We start from the raw sequence: 21,501 nt of genomic DNA, 5'->3' as shown, positions 1-21,501 counted from the left end.
CCTGTGGTGTGGTGCACAATTTAGGGAGTACTGTGGTACAGTTTAAGGTAAAAGGCATGGAGAGACAAAGTGGTGAGCTCCTGGTGTCCATTAGCATTGCCTGGAATATTTCCCTCTCACAGAAATAGGCTACTTCCCAACACTATTCCCGAATCCTCCACCCGCCATCTCCTCTCCGTCATGTTAATCTTCCGGAGAGAACGGAGAAGCTCCCTTTAATAACTCTGTGCCGAAGCGTCACCTTTATTGCAGAGAGCGATAGCCTGCGCTACAAAGACTTGTTTCATTAAGCATGCTTTAAGTCCCACACGTTACTGTGCATTTATTTCACTACCCTGGATTGATTCAGTGAAACAGAGGAACTGTGTTGTAATATGTTTTCATCTGCTACTGCTCTACTCGAGATTAAATGAATAAATACATGGTGGGAGACTCTACCTCGGGCAAAAATGTGAAAGCACATTTCTTAATACTATTGTGAACTGGTGAAATGGGTTCGGGTTGGAGATAAATTATTCTAAAGAGACATATGACATGAAAAGACCGCTGTCATCCATAATCAATGTGTCAGTTTGAGTGACGTCAATGAGCTGTTTGTTCTCATTACCAAATGACACATTTCCTACGCCATAGAGTATATCAAACAGATTGCTTGTTTAATAATAACAATATTTTATTCAACAAAGCCATGCATGAATAACAACTAGAATGTATATAAGGTCATATTTGCACAGTTATAAATCATATTCTGTTCATCCCCAAACAGTGGCTGAAGTATACTGTAAATCCAAGCTGAGTGTGTGTGTGTTTGTGTGTGTGTGCATGCTTCTGTACGTTTGAAGGTCTACACTAAGAAATTAAGTGTTGAAATTAATTAAACAATTGTGTGCTTGTTCACCTGGGGGGAGATGCAGACCTCTTTAAAACAAGGGCACTGCAAGACAGCCAGTCTGTTACTTAGAACAGCACAGAATTTGGCACAGCCGCTACTCTCCATAGAGGCCAGTGATGGAGACAGCTAAGGCACAGCCATCTGTCTATAACAGCATAACTATATCTAGAAACGAATCCTGCTTACTAACATTCATTACTTTTCTGTTTAATTACTTAATGTGGGGCTGTAACTTCAAGAACTGTAATTATGTATAATTAGAGCTATCAAGCATTTACGCTAGCACTGTATCACTCAGGGTTGCTACTACTAACTCGTTTGGCACTTATTCTGATGCAGTGGGTTAGCGTTAGCGCAGGCTATGGGGAACACACTTGTATTAATGTAAGTAGGCATGGCTAAGTAGGGTATCTGCTTTGCCATTTTGACTGTGTCTCTATGGCTGGTTCAGATTGGCTTCCAAGTCAAATGAAAACAATTGTTGCGGCCAACTAATGGCCATGAGAAAATCTATTTAGACATATCCTTTGGTTGGGGTTCTACCACTGATGAAGACACTCTAAATATTCAATGTATATTGCAACATATGTATAAGTAGATAGCAACAAAAGACTATCTAAGGCAATGAGATGGTCAACTCAGGATACATTACACCAGAGGAGACATTTCTTTCAACCATACTTCCATTGGCTTCCTGCAAGGAGAAAATAATCCTTGAGATATGGCTTTTTATATCGCCCCATAATACTATGTTATTTAATAATAGAAAACATATCATCAGTATAATATACAAGTACTCTACCTCTATAAACCAATGGGGGAACACATAAAGGATCCAATTCAATCTAGATAGCCCATATAGATAAACATCCGTATAGGTTTTTTCTCACATCCTTTCCTCAACGTAAAACATATTACACTCTCGCTGGTGGCCCATTACTTCCATATGCGGTGCCTTTTTAAATGTTTTGTTTGTCTAACAATGGTGGCCTAGTAAGTTATGCTGCCCATTCTTCCCAGGCAACTTGAGATTTCCGAGGCTCTTTAGCCTCGTGCCAAATAAGAGATATGTTGGGATATAGCCGCGGGGCAGTCGGAGCGAGGTGCATACTAATGCTGGCATCTCATTGCTTGTCATGCAGTGAGCTCCTAAGGTCCCCAGCAGAGCCGAAGAGTCTCTGGAGTGGACATGCTTTGAGTTAGAGCCCCTCATTGAAGTAGTGCTCAGGGTCTGGTGGTTGCAAAGCCTAATATAGGCCTGATAAAATGGGCTGACGGTGATGGGGAAACAACAGGATCTCTCTGTGTCATGAGAAGGGGGTTGTCAATTGACCACACCAGCTTAATATCACACATCAGAAGTGAGCCTACATTAATTAATGAAATATTTTCTAACAGTGATTCCATAACTACAACCATAGAATGATAGACATGGGTTCAAATAGTGTTTGTTTAGCTTTCAAATACTTTGAGAGTTCAATTGAGAAAATATATCTATTATTTTATTTTAATTGCGTTTACTGACACCAAGACCTCTTTTACAAGGTAGCCTTGCAAACAATCATACACATTCACAATATTTACAATTGCAATGCAATAAAAGCATACAAAATGTACAAGCAATTTAAGAAAAGTAACTTACAAAACACGATAATGAAAAACAAACATTCCTCAGTACTGCCCTAGCGACACCAAAACATCCAACTTTAGAGACGTGACGGCACGTGAGTTTCAAGTTCGGGAAAGCTCAAATAAAATCCTAAAATAAATCACCTTGATAATAAAGTATTGCATGCATCTATCATCGCCTTTGCAAACTAATGTAAGATCACTGTTCCTAATGTGATGAGTAGATTCAATAGTCATAAGTTAGGCTAATAATCAGTGTCGTAAAACTCGATACCGGTCCTGGTCTCGAATCCGGACTCAAGACCACATATTTAGTGTCTCAGTCTTGTCTCGGTGTCAGATACATTTGAAGCTTTTTGTAAAATAACATATACCAATTTCAGTTGAACAAAGGCTTTCTGTAAAGCAAAAAAAATGCAGATTGTTGTTCTGAAATAGCCTTGTTAACAGAAGGGGCAACAGAATACACAACATAAGTGGAGGTTATCATTTATTACAGAAGAAACAATATTGTTTATGTAGATAGTAAAAAGTACAGGACCAACTATCATTATCTTATTTTGACTAGTATTTCAACCCAATGGAAATTATTATTATAATAAAATTAAAAAATCTAATCTCACCATCAACATCCATCTGGAATTCATCTGTTGTGAAACTCATCTATTCAATTCCAATGAATTGAATCACGACTACAGGCCACCCTTCACAACACAAAGTCGCCAATGGAAATAAGGAACTCAGAATGAATAGATGGAGGTTTGATCAAGCTATCAGTTCATCTCCAGGGGTAGGACGTGGAAAAATGAATGCCTGTATTTACTGTCATCTTGAATATTATAACCATAGTCTGTCAGAGATAGATTTGCTTATGAGCAGATGTTAGATCAAGATATTCAACAACTATCCCTCCAACCAGGCTGAACTGTGGGTGTGCTTGCTGTGACGAAGTGTAACTAATATGTTAAGTAATACATCAAACATTGCTAAAGTATCACATTTGTCCACTTGGAGAGATTGAAAAGGCAATCATTCCAATATAGCTGAATAGTGTCCCATGCTCTCGATTCATAACTGAGTCTTCTGTCTTGACACCCTCAGGAAGTGAGGCAAGAGTTCACGCGTGGCTGAAGAAAGGGGCTTAACTAAATTAGAAATGGAGGTGTTGCCACAAGAGACGGGAACGATTGACTGACATCTAGCTGATGCCAACACTTCAATGTTGTGCATCACTCATAACTACACATTAGTCAAGCCATGTAAAATAAACCAACTTAGTGTACAGTACAGTAAGTAAGTCAGCTGAGGAGTCACACATCGAACATTCTCGAGTGAAAACCACATGTCAACATCGAGTGTGATGAAATAAGGGATAGTGGAGAAGGGAGAGAGAGAAAGAGAGATAGAGAGAGAGAGAGAGAGAGAGAGAGAGAGAGAGAGAGAAGGAAAGAAAGAGCAATAGAGAGAGAGAGGGAGTGAGAGAGGAAAAAAGGGAAGGGGAGAGATGGAGAAAAAGAGAGAAATTATAGGGAGGGGGGATTCTCTGAGGTGTGAGGTCCCTAGAGTGATGACATGAAAGGGGAAAGTAAATGAGTGCTCTGAGCCCAGCAGCAGATAGCTGCAAACAGAGGTTTCTCCACAGGGTTCTACTTGGCAGTGAGTCCATCCTCTGAGGATGGGCCCACTTTGCTTTAGTAGTGCCTGAGAATGTGTAAACAACACTGATGCATGTTATGATTCCCTCCTCCCTGTCGAATTTCATAAAAATATAAATACTGAAACGTTACAGAAATATATATTTTTAGATACAACTATACAAAATATATTCACGTCTTCAAACAATTGATTAAAACACACTGTTTTGCAATAGTCTACAGTTGCCTCAACAGCACTCTGTAGGGTAGCACCATGGTGTAGCCGAAGCTTCCGTCCTCATCTGGGTACATTGAATTCAGTAGAAAACCTACTTATGTCACCTTCCGGAGGATGTCCTCCAACCTATCAGAGCTCTTGCAGCATGAACTGATGTTGTCCACCCAATCAAAGGATCAGAGAAGGAATATAGTACTGAAAGCATAAGCTACAGCTAGTGCATAAAGTGTGGTGAGTAGTTGACTCAAAGAGAGAGAAAGACAATAGTCAAACAGTTTTGAACAAATACATTTCCTCAAAAATGAAGAAGAAGCAAGAGAGAGAAAGAGAAAGAGAGCTAGCTATTTGTGACCTGATTCAGGAAACTAGGCGTATGTCGCAAGTCACGACTTCACAGGAGAGTTGTTTGAACTTTAAAAAAAACATTTTTAATCAAAAGGTGTTTCTTGGCAGAAATGCCTTCTCAAACATGTGAACTTTCATGTGACTTAATATCAACTTGTATGCTATCTGTAAATATGAATAAAATTGTTAAATTGCGAGGCTAGTTGGTTTCGCCACAGAAAAAGTCAGCAACCTTCCCGCTAGCCATGATTGGCTGAGATAATGAGTAGGCTGGACATGCCGAGAGATGAGCTTGTATTGGACAGCCATATAGTACGCGTCTGTCTATTGGAGCTGGTGAGTATGTCTAGGTAATCGTGGCAAACAAGGCTTTTTAAAAAAAATGTATCGCCTAGTAAAATTGCATAAACCTAATATCAAGTTAAAGTGTACTGTTATCTAGCTAACGTTAGCTGGTGGGTCGCTAACTAACGTTGTGTATGATCTTATTCTTTGTATCTCAGACACATTTGTTTGACTCGTTATAGCCATAGACCCTGGCTGGTTAGCTACCTGCAGATTCATGCAGAGGGGCTCTCCAATAGTAGTGCCAAAACATTGAAAGACAGTTTTCTCAAAAGTGAGTGTACAAGTTGATCAACTTTCAAAGCATAATTACTTTCCCATTGTTCCTCAGCTGTAGTGTATAATATACCATTTTGTAGCTCTGAGTCTCTACGTTTATCCAATGTAGAAACAGAAATTCAAATGTTGCTACATAAGACCGAATCCAGGTGGTGAATCACACATTTTTAAACTTGAACTTAGTTAGCTAGCAAATGCAGCTAGCTAGTTTAGCCTACTCAAACATCCAGCTCAAACAGAGAGGGATGCTATGTTAGCTAGCTGGCAATGGCTATCCAACATTGGAACTTTTCCAAGACTAGGTAAGCTTTTGGTTTATTAATTTATTGCCACGGGGCCAGCCGGTGTAACTGCTAAATTGCATGCTGACTGTACACTGTACTGCATGATTGTTTGCGTGTGATCGAGGTGTATTTATTCCACAGATTCTGTTAAAAAACATTTCTTAAACGGAAGCAAACGGAACAAAACGGGGATAAACATATCTGAATTTGTCCAATAGAAACTCTCGTTTGCAATTGTTGGAGAACATTTCAGAACATTTCCCTGTCACAGCCAAGAAAGCCTTACACAATCAGACATTACCTTTGGATTTAACCTGGCCCAGGTAAGATTTTTTAAATTTATAATCCTCTTTTTCATTAGTAAACCAAACGGCATCAGCTGTTCCAGGGCACCCAAGTCTAATTTGTTTGTGCCTTTTTACTTGCAGAGGTCGAGTCTTAATGTCATCAATCAGTGTCCAAATAAAATGGTATTGCTCTCTCAGACAAACCCCAAAAGGCGTAGTGACTGTGAGCTCTCTCTCGTGTAGGTGACCTAAGACTGACATTCAAAGAAAAACGGGGCGGAGGGAATTATCCCAGGAAACTGCCTAGGAACCCGACGGTAGGTACATCCCTCTCTTACAATGACAGCTACCTCTGGATTTACTCAGGAGGTGATGATCCATTTATCTGCATAAAAAAATGTGCTCGTTGGGGAGAGTGACACTTAATCCAGCTGGGATGAGGCCCTGTGGATCTGCGGCTTCCCAACTTCGGTGGTGATGAACAACCCATTCGATTTGACCTTTGACTGTATCTCCACCTCCATTATGTTAAAGAAGCAGGGATCAGTTGTGAACTGTCCTGCCTATCTGATCAGCTTTACTACCGTGTCTGGTTGAGACATGTGAGTGTGGTGAACAGTCATTTTCCCTCCATTTAAAAGGAGTGGTCACTTTTGTCTAGGAGAGAGAAAGTGAGAGAGTGCCTGGGGCTCAATTCCCTGTCAATTTCCTACCAATGCGGCCCCCTCTCCACTTCCACCATCAGCCCGCCTGCCACCCTCAAATCAGAAATGCAATCAAGTCTGTGAGCCACACAAGAGCACTCAAATCATCACCAAGAACAAAAAAAATAGACAAGCCATTTAACCCCTTTACCCTCATCAGCCTTGCACAGACCAATAACACATGGCATTAATGCAACTGGGCTGTTGACAACCTATAATTCAAAAGTCCATTACTAATCCCAGGGCCCTTTGGCATTGGAGAGAAGGCTTCAAACTTTGGTTTCCCCCGAGGAGTAAACATATGTCACATCAAAATGACAGGCCTCAGCCATGCTTCTGGTGATTGGTTTTGATTTGTCTTCAGCCAGAGCTCAACTTGAAGAGGTAATAATGGAGACAGATTTGGGAGCAGATTTCCAAGAGACGCGCAAAGGGGCGGAGAATGCAACAGTTCAGAAACTCCCTGTCCACTCTCACTCGACAGTCAATCTCTGACAACAGCAAAAAAAAACGTCACATCACAGTGGTGTTTACCTGTACCTCTTCCACTAGATACTGCTTTTGTAGCGGGAGGGAGAGAGATATTTAAAAATGAGTCTAACCATAGCTGCTACGGTGCAGAGGCGAGAGCCTATACCAAAAGCGATGGCCAGCAAGTAGAGGCAGTACAACGCTCACGTACACTGGTTACAGTATCTCCCTCCCTTGAGTAGTCTCGGAAACCCGACCCTAGGCAACACAGTGACTATAGGACTATTTTGGCATAGAGGAACTAGGTCACTGCCTTCGCTGATAACAAGAAAAATCTGGGGTCTCTCCCAACAAATCACGAGGTAGACATGCCGAAACATCCCGATTCAAAACCAAAGATTGCAGGCAAAACCTTTGCAGTGGCTTTAGTTAAGGTAGTTGATGCAAACTAGCCACTTACGAAATGCACTCATTAAAAATAACCTCCATGATCTCCATCTTGATAGCTACTATTTTGTATTTTATTCAAGTGGATAAAGTATGGGTGTGAAGTTGGGATTCTTAACTTTAAGAAAAACAGTGTTGTTTCGTTTTTTTTCCCCCCACTTAATTAAAATCACAGTGCAGTTATCAAAAAACATATTATTTTCTGTGTTATAGTCAATAGGCTATAAAGGCCTGGGAAAGTTGTGTAATTCAAATATAGCAGGAGAGGAAGAAGAGAACTTTAAGATACTTTGGTGAATTGGCAAAAGGCATGCAAGACAAGAGATTGTATATACTTTCGGCCCGTCATTGGACACTGTGCTATCTAACCTCCAAACGAGCTTCAATGCCATACAGCACTCCTTCCGTGGCCTCCAACTGCTCTTAAACGCGAGTAAAACCAAATGCATGCTTTTCAACCGATCGCTGCCTGCACCCGCATGCCCGACTAGCATCACCACCCTGGATGGTTCCGACCTTGAATATGTGGACATCTATAAGTACCTAGGTGTCTGGCTAGACTGCAAACTCTCCTTCCAGACTCACATCAAACATCTCCAATCGAAAATCAAATCAAGAGTCGGCTTTCTATTCCGCAACAAAGCCTCCTTCACCCACGCCGCCAAGCTTACCCTAGTAAAACTGACTATCCTACCGATCCTCGACTTCGGCGATGTCATCTACAAAATGGCTTCCAACACTCTACTCAGCAAACTGGATGCAGTCTATCACAGTGCCATCCGTTTTGTCACCAAAGCTCCTTATACCACCCACCACTGCGACTTGTATGCTCTAGTCGGCTGGCCCTCGCTACATATTCGTCGCCAGACCCACTGGCTCCAGGTCATCTACAAGTCCATGCTAGGTATAGCTCCGCCTTATCTCAGTTCACTGGTCACGATGGCAACACCCATCCGTAGCACGCGCTCCAGCAGGTGTATCTCACTGATCATCCCTAAAGCCAACACCTCATTTGGCCGCCTTTCGTTCCAGTACTCTGCTGCCTGTGACTGGAACGAACTGCAAAAATCGCTGAAGTTGGAGACTTTTATCTCCCTCACCAACTTCAAACATCAGCTATCCGAGCAGCTAACCGATCGCTGCAGCTGTACATAGTCTATTGGTAAATAGCCCACCCATTTTCACCTACCTCATTCCCATACTGTTTTTATACTGTTTAAAAAAAAAAATGTTTTACTTTTCTGCTCTTTTGCACACCAATATCTCTACCTGTACATGACCATCTGATCATATATCACTCCAGTGTTAATCTGCAAAATTGTATTATTTGCCTACCTCCTCATGCCTTTTGCACACATTGTATATAGACTGCCCATTTTTTTTTCTACTGTGTTATTGACTTGTTAATTGTTTACTCCATGTGTAACTCTGTGTTGTCTGTTCACACTGCTATGCTTTATCTTGGCCAGGTCGCAGTTGCAAATGAGAACTTGTTCTCAACTAGCCTACCTGGTTAAATAAAGGTGAAATAAATTGTGAGATGCAGATGACTAAAACAAATGAGCATGTGTCTGCCTGCCCCTCCTCTCTCTCCCTTGTGCTGGCCTGCCTGCCTGCCCTGTCTGTTCAGTCTTCGGTCTGTTGCCAGGAGAATATCTTAGCCTATTCATGGCACCGATGTTGCCGGGGATACAGAGGTATCTACGGCCAGTCTTGCGAGCACAGGGTAGCCTACTCTTTGTTTTTGCCCCATAATATGAAATTACGGAAGGCTACCGGTATCCTTTCTCGACTACCCTTTTAAGACATAATGGAATGCGGCCCCTTAAAAGAGCCTTGGCTATGGCATGTTTGTTTGTCGGTCTGTTAGGGTAGGCTACACAATGGATTTTAAATGCCGACAGGAAACCTTCTCTGGAGATATGAACAGGCAAAAGAATGAGGCTTCTGAAGATGGACTAACGTCCATCACTCGGCAACCAGAACTGTCAATAAATAATTTTGAGCTTCTGCGCAGCAGCACATAAATCAGCGACGTTAATTGTTGTTAGGGAAAAAATACATAATATTTTATACCGAAGCAGAAGTTACTGAAGCTGCGTTCTATGTCTGTAAAGGGTTGCGGTAGATATAACTTCATTGCCCGGCCCTAGCAGGCAAATGTAATAGGACCATTATTCTGCATTTGTATATTGATGTTTCTTATCGTTTTAACAGAAAACAGATGTTTTCGAGAACTTCCATTGAAAGCTCTTTTTTGTCTAGGACTAGGTGTAATATCTGTACAGCAAACTGGTCCTTACATTTTCAGTAGTTAAAAAGACAGAAACCCCTTGAGTTGACAGGTCCCCTCTATTCTAACTGACCATAAAATGCTGGAGTATTAGTGGGAAAGTTTAGTTGAAAACCGCGGGAGAAGGGCTTAGACCTGATAAGGCTTTTATACTCAGCGTGTCATCCGTGGCTTTCAAGAAATATGCCGATGAGTTTGTTCAGTCTGAGAGACTTTGCGTGACTGCTCAGCCTCTTCTTAACTCCACCAACAGATCTCCCATTCCAGGTAATATCCTGGGGCCCAACATGAGAAGAACCCCGTGACATTACAAAAGGAAGGAGAAGAAAACAAACACACAAAAATCCACAGCTGAACCCATCCCCTCGGAATAGCACTCCTTTTGAAGCGGTGAAAGAGCTTTGGTTACAAGGAGGATGGCTCGCACTGATGGGGATGACCAATGAGCCTCAGAGGGAAAAAGGAATGAGTTCAGAGTTTCCTCCTTCATTATCCCTCCTGTGAGAAATAATCAACATCGCTCCATTTCCACCTGAGCCCCTCCTGAGTCTCTGAGCCTCACTGCTCTCTCTCTCTCCCTTTTTTTGAAGAGCCCACTGTGTCCGGCATTGTTCAACAGGACATTATATGAAATGCCATGCACAATCAGTGAAGATGCTTGTCCCCCTTGCATCTCAGCTTGTTGTGGTTGACACACAGAGAGGGGCACAGACACATGGTACGCACTAACACACGTGCACACTCACACATACGCACACACAGCTTTGTTTTCATGAATTTTCTGGACTTTTTGGGGAGTAAAAATGTATTCCCATACAAAATCCTATTTCAGCTAACCTAACCCTTAACCTAACCGTAACCTTAACCCTAACTCCAAGGTTAAAGTTAGTCATCAGTCTCAAGTCAAAGTCAAGTCCCGAGTCCTGAAGTCTCAAGTTATTTTATTACAAGTTGAGTCACATGACATGTGACCCAAGTCCACACCTCTGGAAAACATGCGCACACACACACACACACACACACACACACACACACACACACACACACACACACACACACACACACAAACAAAAACACACATACACACACACAGAGACACACACACACACACACACACACAGTGATGCCCCAATTTCCTTTGATTAGACGCTCCTACCCTGATGACATGGATAAGAAGGCAGATGGCGTTTCCTGTTGTTTGTTGATTTATTCATACCGTCCTTTAAAAAAATATATATATATGTCTGAAGTGTCCTGTTTTGCTAGTCTCGTACGAACCATCCTGATCTACGCCATGCTGAAAACACAATACTTTGATCATGTTGTTCTCTACACTTTGATTTGTACACAACCTAAATTTGCACCAAAGGCTCAGAAAAGTTTTTTTTGTGTGGAATCTGCTATTTGCTTTGCTCAGCAGTCGGCACAGAACAAGATACTTTCTTTACAGTGATACATATATCACATTGACCAGGGCCCATAGGGAGACCCATACAGCTACGGTCAAAAGTGGGGCACTATGTAGGGAATAGGGGGGCATTTGGGACGTAGCCGCAGTATGTTCAACTCCTAACTGGATTAATGTCAGTCAGTGGCGTAACCCTAGCTGGCACCCCGTGGAGCCAGGGAGCTGACACTGACATCCCTACCATAGGTGATCAGTGAGGCGGACTGACAGGCGGCCAGATTGCCATCTGTGTTTGACAGTATCACTTTGGAGTGGCTGAGATTGTGTCACAATGCATATCGGTCTACTCAGACATGAGCTGAGCAATGGATATGTGGGGAAAGAGAGCGAGATGGGGGGGGGGGTAGAGTGAAAGAAAGGGAGTGAAAGAAGAAAAGAGAGCCAAAATACAGATATAATCGTCCAGGTGATAAGTGAGAGAACAAGAAAGAAATATGAGCTGACGAAAGCGAGTCAATGATACACCATTTTTACACACACACACACACACACACACACACACACACACACACACACACACACACACACACACACACACACATACGGGTGACAGAGCAACACAGGATAGGAGGGAGGAGGAAGCCCCGTTGTGTACCTGTGGGAACAGCTGCGTCCATGGTGGGCCTCTCCCAAGTGTTGACTTGCTCCCAAGCGAAGCCATTGGTCCCGAGGGCCACACTGTAGCCACAGCTGCTGTAGGGGTCTTCAAATGAACAGCTGCCTGTAGGACACAACGAGAAGAGAGAAGAGTAGGGTTGCATATGTCAACACGATTAAGCCATATACTCACATCATTATTTCATCCCCGCTAAATAATTATTTTCCAGCGCATTAGGCTTTATGCTAGCCAGAAGCCATGGATTGAGAAAGCAAGATGAAACTCGGTCTAATTAAATGTACTCTTTGAGATGCGTGGTTTAATTGCAATGAGAGGATTCAAAGGGAATTCTTGGGGGTTTTGTGCATTATCTATTTTGTCAATTACACAAATGTTTTGTGTTTTTGAGCTGCTTTTATGCGTGGATCGTTTGATGCAAAGCTCGCTTTCAGATTTGAATCAAATTTGTAAAATTGCATAAGCCAAGTACTAAACACTCATTGGCGGCTAATGACTTGCCTGTGTACTGAATGGGGAAAATAAGAGCACATTCCATTCAAATGAGAGGGGAGTTTGTGTCAGTGGCCTTTTGTTAGACATATTTTTCATTTTGTTCCATTCTGAAAGGTCCCAAACATTTATCTCTTTGTGGTCAATAAATCCAAGTCTCACTGCTGAGATTGAGGCTGTCCTAATATGGACACCATACAAAACAAATAACTTTTCACTCTCCATATCAATAGTGTCAAACAACCATTCGCTGCACCATGTCTCTCTCGGTTCTGATATTTTCCGACACAGAGGGGGAGAGAAAAACATGCCGAAGCCCTTCATCTCCTCTAATTAATGTTGCCTACCAATTTGATACATTATTGATAAGTTGCCCACAACAGATAAGTAACAGTTTGGATGATCAGTTAAAGCTCCTGCTTACAACCTGCACCCACATCTGCTCCTAGGGGAGGAGCTAGCGTAAAAACGGGGGCTTTTCATCTCCAAGGCTAGTTAGACAGTGAGTTGTAATGGGAAGGTTTTTCAGCAGCTGCGTTTCTTTAGGCTCTCTGTGGAGACGTTGTTTATAAAATTAAGTTTCACATGTAGCACTTTCATCAGTAAGGTTTGAATGAACTGAGAGGCATGGTAGAGTGTGTTCACAGTCTCTACATTCAAAGAGGACATTGTTTACACCCATAAAATTGACAGAAAAGATAAGTGTTCGCACCTCAGGATTTAATTTGGGAATCTGTGAGCTGCAATTAATATTTCTGTCAGATTACGATTGTACTGTAAATAATTAAATTAATATTTTTGCAATTTCGGGAGGCTACATAGTGAGGTTGCTAGCTTATGACAACACGATCAGCAACGAGGTCTTTCGACATATCTGTTTTGAAATGTTATTGTGGTAGAAAAGGTAAAGAGAATGGAAAGTAGGCAACTGTACAGTACATTTGAAGGTGAGTGATGATCGAATGTTGAATTTCTTACTGTAACCTTTACATATCTCTTTTTAAAATAAGCTTTTTGGACAGATTTTCTTCCGGGCTAATTTGGTGAAGTGTTTTCTGTATAAATGAAGTATTAGTGTTGATAAACACAAACATACACATCCATCTTGTGATTATACTCAACCAATTCAGGGCCCAAGACCCTCTACCAATTCTAAAACATTCCAGTCTTTAATCCATTTTGAAGCCCCAATTGGACCCTTTGATCATTATAACCTTACATTTAAGACCACTGTAATCCAAACTGACAGGACCTACCATGTCATACACCAATGGGGGATAACTCAGCTAAAGCGTCTGTTTTCTGTTCACTTAGACAAGATCTTAGTTAGCTCCCATTAAATTTACTGTCATCATCTAAGATTTAATTACAGCGTTTACTAACATGTGCATTTTTTCAGTATTTTCCCTCCCTGGCGGCATTTCCAAGCTAGGCAGGCTAGTATACGGCTCTGATGCTAAAGCTATTATTTCCACACCAGTAAGCATGCATAATAGCCAAATATAGCTGTCATTAATTTAGCAATAAACTGAGATACAGAATATCAGGACAGTGTCTTGTCGTGTAAAATGTGTCTCTCAATTTAGGACAAATGTGACCTAACAAATGCCATGCAGCCATATTCTTAGTTTCACTAGAGAATGCATGACTCAATAGGACCACTGTTTTGTGGTCTTTTTTCCGCTTGAGTGGAAACAACAAACAACTTGCCAATGACCCCTCTCTAGTTGTCACTGTGTACCTGGAATGGCTCAGGAAAACACACACACACACAAGTCAATGGATTCAATCCGTTCGGACAGGATTGAGAACACAAGAGGGAGCAGGCTGATTGAATGCGTGAGATACATATATTGTACACACACTCAACACACACATAGGCAGACTCGCTTTCACTCACACACACATCCCATTTGAAATAAATCCAGCTTCGCCAATAGCACTGAATTAGACGAGAGAAGAAAGATGACAAGGCAGACAAAAGGCACAGAGCGCTTCTAATAACACACATGACTCATTCAATTTAGATGCTCCCCTCAACCCCTACTAATTCTACATTTTTCAATTTGCATACACATTTTAACCTTGGCAGCTCACTCCACACAATCCATTTCCCTAAGCCAATCTATCCCCATCCATCACCTTGCGGAGAGGGGGAGAAAAAGGCTGTAGGTAGGATAGGTAGCCAGGCATCGGACAGAGGCTCTCCAAGCTCAATCAGGTCAGAGCTGGGTCATGTTTGGTGTTCATGCACCAAAGGGAAGAAGATGGGGAGAAACTACCTGGACTTGTCCAATAAGAAATGCTAGAGGATACAGTTGCCTGGAAATGGAATCTGTCAACATCTCTACAAGGAGCATGCTGGGTTGATGAGCGGTCAGTAACAGGCTTCGGGGACGGTAAGTAAATCTCTGGATACATACATACAATATTGGCAGAACATAATGAACTGTTAATGAGACAATGCTTCCTGGTTTTACATCTCTCTTCAGGCTTTGAAAGGCTCCCTTTTCAAAGACAATAACAGTTCATGTGAATGAAACATACTCTTTTGGAGATACATCTCAGTTCACAGTGTATCAATAAATAATTGTCACTTTCTGAACCATAACCTGGCTTAACTGGCCTCTAGGCAACATGGCTAGTGAACACAATCCTGGAAAGGGTTAATCCTGTATTGATCCAGTTCAATGATCTGAATGTATGACCTGTACTGTAAATATGCTAACATGACTCTCTGCCTCATCCATACAACTAACAAAGTCAACTGGTGTCAGAAGTTGGATCCGAACTCACTAACGTAACAAACACTACACAATGTCTAACCATTTAAGAAGTTGTGTGGAATGTACGAGCCCAGTAAAAATACTCTTCCTCCAAGATTTATGCAGGTTGTCAGTCGTTTTTTATCCCTTCTCTGATTTTAGTATTTGCATACTAATCCCACTTCTCGACTAAAATGGCAGCTTTGCATTAATGACTCTCTTTTCCTCTCCTGTGTGAGTCAGGTGGTGTGTCCTCATAGGAGGCCAGTCCTGATCCCCTAATTCCAGGGATTGGAAGAACAGACGATACGGAAAACCACAAGAAATCTGCCTGAAAAGCAAGCTTCTTTCTGCCTTTAATACACAACAAGGAAACCAGTCATTCTTTCAAACAAGAAATCCCTTCGATGGCACTAGGCACAGGGATTATGCTTTTCTATGAATTTCCAATGTTGCGGGGCCACAGGAGGGCAAAGGAAAATATGTGAAGGCAGAAATGGATACAGTGTGTTTGTGTGTGTACCTGTATGACACTTCCCCACTGTCCTTGGGTCTGGCTGTGCTTGTAGGGGGGAGAAGAACAGTGTGTGTCCTTGGATGCTCGTTATTGGGCCTTCTGCGTAACACAGTGGGGGTTTTATAAAGCCAAGCCAGCAGAAAACACAGGCACAGGGTCCAGAGAGCTTCCCACCAGGTCACTCACCCACAGCCAATCAGAGCACAGGCTAAAGGATGTGGAAAAGCAGATGTTGTCTCTGTCTCTCTCAGTGTCTTTTCCACCTTTTTCACTATCCCTCTTTTCATTTCTGTTTAGTCCCCCCCCAATGAAGGCTGTCTGTTCTTGCTCAGGCTGGTTAGAATTGACAAATGTTTCACCACAGCACCCCAGATCATAAAATGCACTAATAAAAATAATGAGTTTATACAAAATGCCATTTTCTCCTCTTAGAAAAATGATTACCTAAGTGTAGTAAAGCACACTCTAGTATGTAACTATAAACGTCTGTTTCTTGTGCTTTCATAGGGTGATAGATTTAAATAAATGTAGTCACACATACACTATGTAATACAACAGCATGTGGGCAACACTCAATTTAGTGGATTTGGCTATTTCAGCCACACCCATTGCTGACAGGTGTAAAGAAATCGAGCACACAGCCATGCAATTTCCATAGACAACCATTGGCAGTAGAATGGCCTTAATGGCCTCAACAAGTCAGTTCGTCAAATTTCTACCCTGCTAGAGCTGTGAAGTAGAAACGTCTAGCAGCGACAACGGCTCAGCCTCAAAGTGGTAGGCCACACAAGCTCACAGAACAGGACAACCGAGTGCTGAAGCGTGTAGCGTGTGTAAAACTGCCTCTGGAAGCAACATCATCACAAGAACTATTTGTCTGGAGCTTCATGAAATGGGTTTCCATGGCCGAGCAGTCATTTGACTCTGGAGCAGTGGAAACGCGTTCTCTGGAGTGAGGAATCAAGCCTTTACCATCTGGCAGTTCGACAGGATAATCTGGGTTTGGCGAATGCCAGGAGTTGACTACCTGCCCCAATGCATAGCGCCAACTGTAACGTTCGGAGGAGGAATAATGGAGGGGAGCTGTTGTTCATGGTTCAAGCTAGGTCCTTTAGTTCCAGTGAAGGGAAATCTTAACGTTACAGCAGAGAATGACATTCTAGACAATTCTGTGCTTCCAAATGTGTGGCAACAGTTTGGGGAAGGCCCTTTCCTGTTTCAGCATGACAATTCCCCATGCACAAAGCAAGGTCCCAAACAAAAACGTTTTTGGAGATCGGTGTGGAATAACTTGACTGGCCTGCACAGAGCCCTGACCTAAACCCCATTGAACAGCAATGGTCCAACATCTAGTGGAAAGTCTTTGCAGAAGAGTGGAGGCTGTTAAAGCAGCAAAGTTGGGACCAACTCCACAATAATGCCCATGATTTTATCAGGAGATGTTCAATGAGCAGGTGTCCACTTACTTTTGGTAATGTAGTGTATCACTACTATGCAAATACACACACCATGCAACAATTTGCACACTCTATGAAAAATATTATTCACCATCATTTTCTCCTCCAAGTATGAGTCCTTAAAAATAACACCAATGTTGATTCTTTAAGCCCACCTTCTGTTACAGTAATGAGCTACAGTGTCTCTTTGTCACACTCTAAATGTTAGCGTCTGACTCCTCTTCACCCTGCGCCCTCAGAGATGAGCTGTCACTCAGCAAATTAGCTGCAGTAAATGCCCGTCACACCATGCCTGCCCATATCTCCTCAGCCACTTAAAAACTCTGTTCACAGCCCCACTACCACCACCCCCCATACCCCCTTTTACCCACTGCCACCACCCTGTCACCCACGAGCTTGAAGAAGACGCGTGGTGGCATCAGAGGGATGCTAAAGCCTTGTTTAAGAGCTCAGAGCCCCAGCGGGTGAAGGGGTTAGCCCTGGGCTCATTACAGACCTCACACTCAGTCAATAAGATTTTGGCGCAGCAGAGTGACTAACCTTGCCTCACCCAGGGCCCTCGCTAATGTGAATATATTGAATGCTAGGGCAATGTGGCTCCCGAGTGGCGAAGCAGTCCAAGGCATTGTATCTCAGTGCTAGGGGTATCACTACAGACCCTGGTTTGATTCCAGGCTGTATCACATTCCATAGGGCGGCGCACAATTGGCCCAGCGTCGTTAGGGTTTGACCGGGGTAGACCGTCATTGTAAATAATAATTTGTTCTCAAATGACTTGCCGAGTTAAATAAAGATCAAATAAAATGTATCAGCCTCAGCTTTGCTGCAGTAGAGCCACTTATTAGCATTAGATTTGAATTTGTGATTCATTAACTTCAAAAGAAAGTATGCTGACTTTACTATGAACTTTGACTGAGAGCCCCTGGAGGCTTTATTCATTTTTCACCTTCTCTGTGGGTGATTTTTGGAGGACTTACCTCAACTTTTCATTCTTTTTGGCTAGCTCCCTTTTGGGGACTTCTTTGAGCGCCATAGCCCAGCTCTTATTTGTCTCTAGCAGGATGAGGTGTGATTCTCAAATGTCTCTGCACAGTCAAGGTACCCCTGGAATAAGCTGTGTCCCAGTGTAGTCCACTATGTCCCCTGTGTCACCCCCTCCCCCTCTCATTCATCCATCTCTGGGGTTGTGGAGGCAGCTGAAAAGGGAGAGTCGCTTGGCGGATCTATCCGGATGAATATGAATGAGAGCTCAGCTCCTTGGCAGCACACACACACAGTCTCGGGGTCGCTTGAAACTGCCTGAGCTGTCTCCAGCTCTACAGTGTCAGTGGGAGGAAAAACCTGCCACCGTATCAGCTTGCTGTCTCCAAAGACAGGCCCTCGAATCCCCTTTCAGACTCGCCAAGACTAGGGGGAGAGAGAGGGCGAGTGGGAGAAAGGGAGAGAGAGAGAGTGAAAGAGAGAGAAAAAAAGGACTAGCTGAGCGAGAGAGAGTGAGTGAGGGAAAGGGGACTAGCTGAAAGAGAGAGAGAGAGAGAGAGAGAGAGAGAGAGGGAGATGGCTCAGTTAGAAGTTGTGAGTGGCTATGATCGACCAGTCTGAAAAAAGCCATGTTTAAGACTCGGAAACGAACGTCTTAATTTAAACGCCTTAATATCCGGCAGCGATGGCTCTTTCTTTGCCAAGATGAAACTTTAGTCTTAAAGAGAAAATAAAAAAGGGACCTGGAGAATGTCAGTGGTGGTAGAGGATGTGTGTGTGTTCTTGTGTGTCTTTAGTGTGTGTATATGTATTTGAACACGTCCAGCTAGGGTTCAGTCAGTGGTGCTACAGCCCCTAAGCAGGACTTGGTTTCAGCAACCTCCTTAATAATTGAGCTTTGTTGGCCTGCTAATCAATTAGCTAAATAATTCAGTATTCAGTGTGCAAGAGAGGAGAGTTATAGCAAATAACAGCCATGGATCACCTCGCTTAGAGGCAGTTTTCTGATTAATATGGTACATATGGCACTGGTGTGGTCACTGCGGTATTGAATGTAAACATCCATCTCTTTTAGCGATGGAGCTACTGCATAGCATCTTACTCCACAGCACTAAAGCAGGAGTCCTCTCCTGAAAAGTCCACAGCATTTTATAGTTCTATTAGCAGCACTGAAGTCAGCAACTTCCAACAAGGTAGTAGTCATACCTAGCAACCTACACAACACTACAAGTGTAATTTCTAGCTCTCACGTGTCCTATGTTGTTGCTTTCCAGATATGTGAATGCACAGACATATCGTGACGCAATCCTGAGGCCCATTGTCATGCTATTCATTCACCACAGAAGCCCTAGCATTAAATATATTCACATTTTACTCTGACACTACCGCCTAGCATCTTTTTTTTTAAACATTAATTTAACTAGGCAAGTCGATTAAGAACAAAGTCTTATTTACAATGACGGCCTACACCGGCCAAACCCTGACCCGGACGACACAGGGCCAATTGTGCGCCACCCTATGGGACTCCCAATCACAGCCGGTTGTGATACAGCCTGGAATCAAACCAGGGTCTGTAGTGACACCTCTAGCACCTCTTTGCCACTCGGGAGGCCAATGTGCATTCCCAACCTATCACAGAGTCACTGGGCACAAAGTCTTTCCAGAACGTGTAATACGTTTCGCTCAATGTCTCTTAGAAAGAGGTAGAAATTGGGAATCCATTGTTTTTAAAAATAAGACCCTAAACGGTAAACACTGGGATAAGAAGGAAACAAAACGATAGGTTATTGTACTGTTTGTTGATTTCGATCCTCATGCCCCATTTGTCCTGTGATTGGCGGGATTACGGTGGTAATTGGGTCTCTAAGTAGCCGTCCTACCACTTACGGACTCCATACGGACTAAATAATTAAATAAACAGAGTCAAAGGGAACTAGTCCGATGGAGGTAGTGGGGCTGAGGCTGGGGGGATGAGGTGGCTGAGGCGGGGAGATCTTGACAGGGACTGGCCCTGGGTGGCTGACCCCGGAGCAAGCTGAGGCTTGGGGAGGAGGGTGAAGAGCCTTGACTGGCCACGCTTTCAGGTCCTCATTAGAGCAGGCAGCAGGTACACCCCCTCTTCTATGGGATTTGTTCTTGGCTGTCACACTCTCTCTTTCTCTCTCTCACTGTCTTTCTTTATCTCTCTCTTCTCCACGGGTCTAATTTGATTATCTGTCTCCTGCTATCTTTCTCCTCTCCCTCCTACTCAGTATCCTCTCTTTTGTCAATATCTCTCTTTCCCTCCCTCTCTTTCTTCCTTATTTATTTTTCTCTCTTATTTTCTTTCTTATTTGACTCTTTCTCTACTTCCTCATCTGCTTTTCTTTTCTTTTTCTGCACTTTTCATCCTCAATATCTGAGTACTTGTAATATTTAAATACTGTCTAAACTATACGTTCATAACAACACTATTGTACAGATTTTAATTTGATCACTCTTTTGTTGCTGAGAATTTTCCTGCCCAGCAGGAAATGCAAACTTGTAGTGTATTCAAGGTTTAAAAAGGCTTTTAATGTATGTAATTTCCCCTTTAAAATGTCAGACTTGATTTTCCCGAACAAAAAATGTAGCAACATTTTGTTTCAATGAAATGTAATCCACATAATAATTCACAATTCCTGAAGCTGCAGGAACATTTTCCTGCTGTAGCAAAAATGGCTCAAATTCAGATCCTACATCTGTATGCTCTAAGTATACTTGGTATCCATGAGTTCATCTGACTCAGGGAAAGTAGATAAAGGGCTTCATTAGCAAAATCCCAAAGTATACCTTTAAAGATTGTTTGCAATTAATTTTGCCTTCACCTCTCCTGCAGCAACAGCAATTGCACAATGATCCATGTAATTATTATCTACGATCGATGGCAGGTGGGGAAGGAGCAGTGCTTACACAAATACTAACACACACACACACACTTATTCATAGTCATGTTCAATGTCACCCTCTGCAAATGCTTGCCTGAAAGACCATGAACTGGGAGACTCCCAAAAGGATTGGTGTAAAATTTTAAATCAGAGGATGTTGTGTTCCAATATGGCAGCTGGTGTCACTTGACTCCAAATTCTGCCCTCTCTGCTACTCTGCTCAAAGTGTGTATGTGTGTGTGATAGTATGCAAGCAGGTTTGTGAGTGTGTACATTTATTTGCGCATAGAGTATTTACAGTTGAAGGCGGACATTTACATTCACTTAGGTTGGAGTCATTAAAACTCGTTTTTCAACCACTCCACAAATTTATTGTTAACAAACTATAGTTTTGGCAAGTCGGTTAAGACATCTACTTTGTGCATGACACAAGTAATTTTTCCAACAATTG

The 21,501-nt window shown here is 42.5% G+C and overlaps 1 protein-coding gene across 1 annotated transcript in view; it reads right to left on the bottom strand.

Annotated features, from left to right (window-relative positions):
• Positions 1 to 12,470, bottom strand: part of LOC135572904 (receptor-type tyrosine-protein phosphatase T-like) — a 201,277-nt gene extending 188,807 nt beyond the window's left edge. Inside the window, exons 1-2 of the mRNA XM_065021620.1 lie at positions 12,434 to 12,470; positions 11,912 to 12,037 (exon numbers count right to left, since the gene is read on the bottom strand). Coding sequence (XP_064877692.1) covers positions 11,912 to 12,037; positions 12,434 to 12,470 — 163 coding nt within the window. The remainder of the gene's footprint in view (positions 1 to 11,911; positions 12,038 to 12,433) is intronic.
• Positions 12,471 to 21,501: the final 9,031 nt, after the last annotated feature.

This window comes from Oncorhynchus nerka, linkage group LG2 (assembly GCF_034236695.1).
Source record: "Oncorhynchus nerka isolate Pitt River linkage group LG2, Oner_Uvic_2.0, whole genome shotgun sequence".
NCBI classification, from domain to species: Eukaryota; Metazoa; Chordata; class Actinopteri; order Salmoniformes; family Salmonidae; genus Oncorhynchus; species Oncorhynchus nerka.
This window is presented reverse-complemented; position numbering and strand designations above follow the sequence as displayed.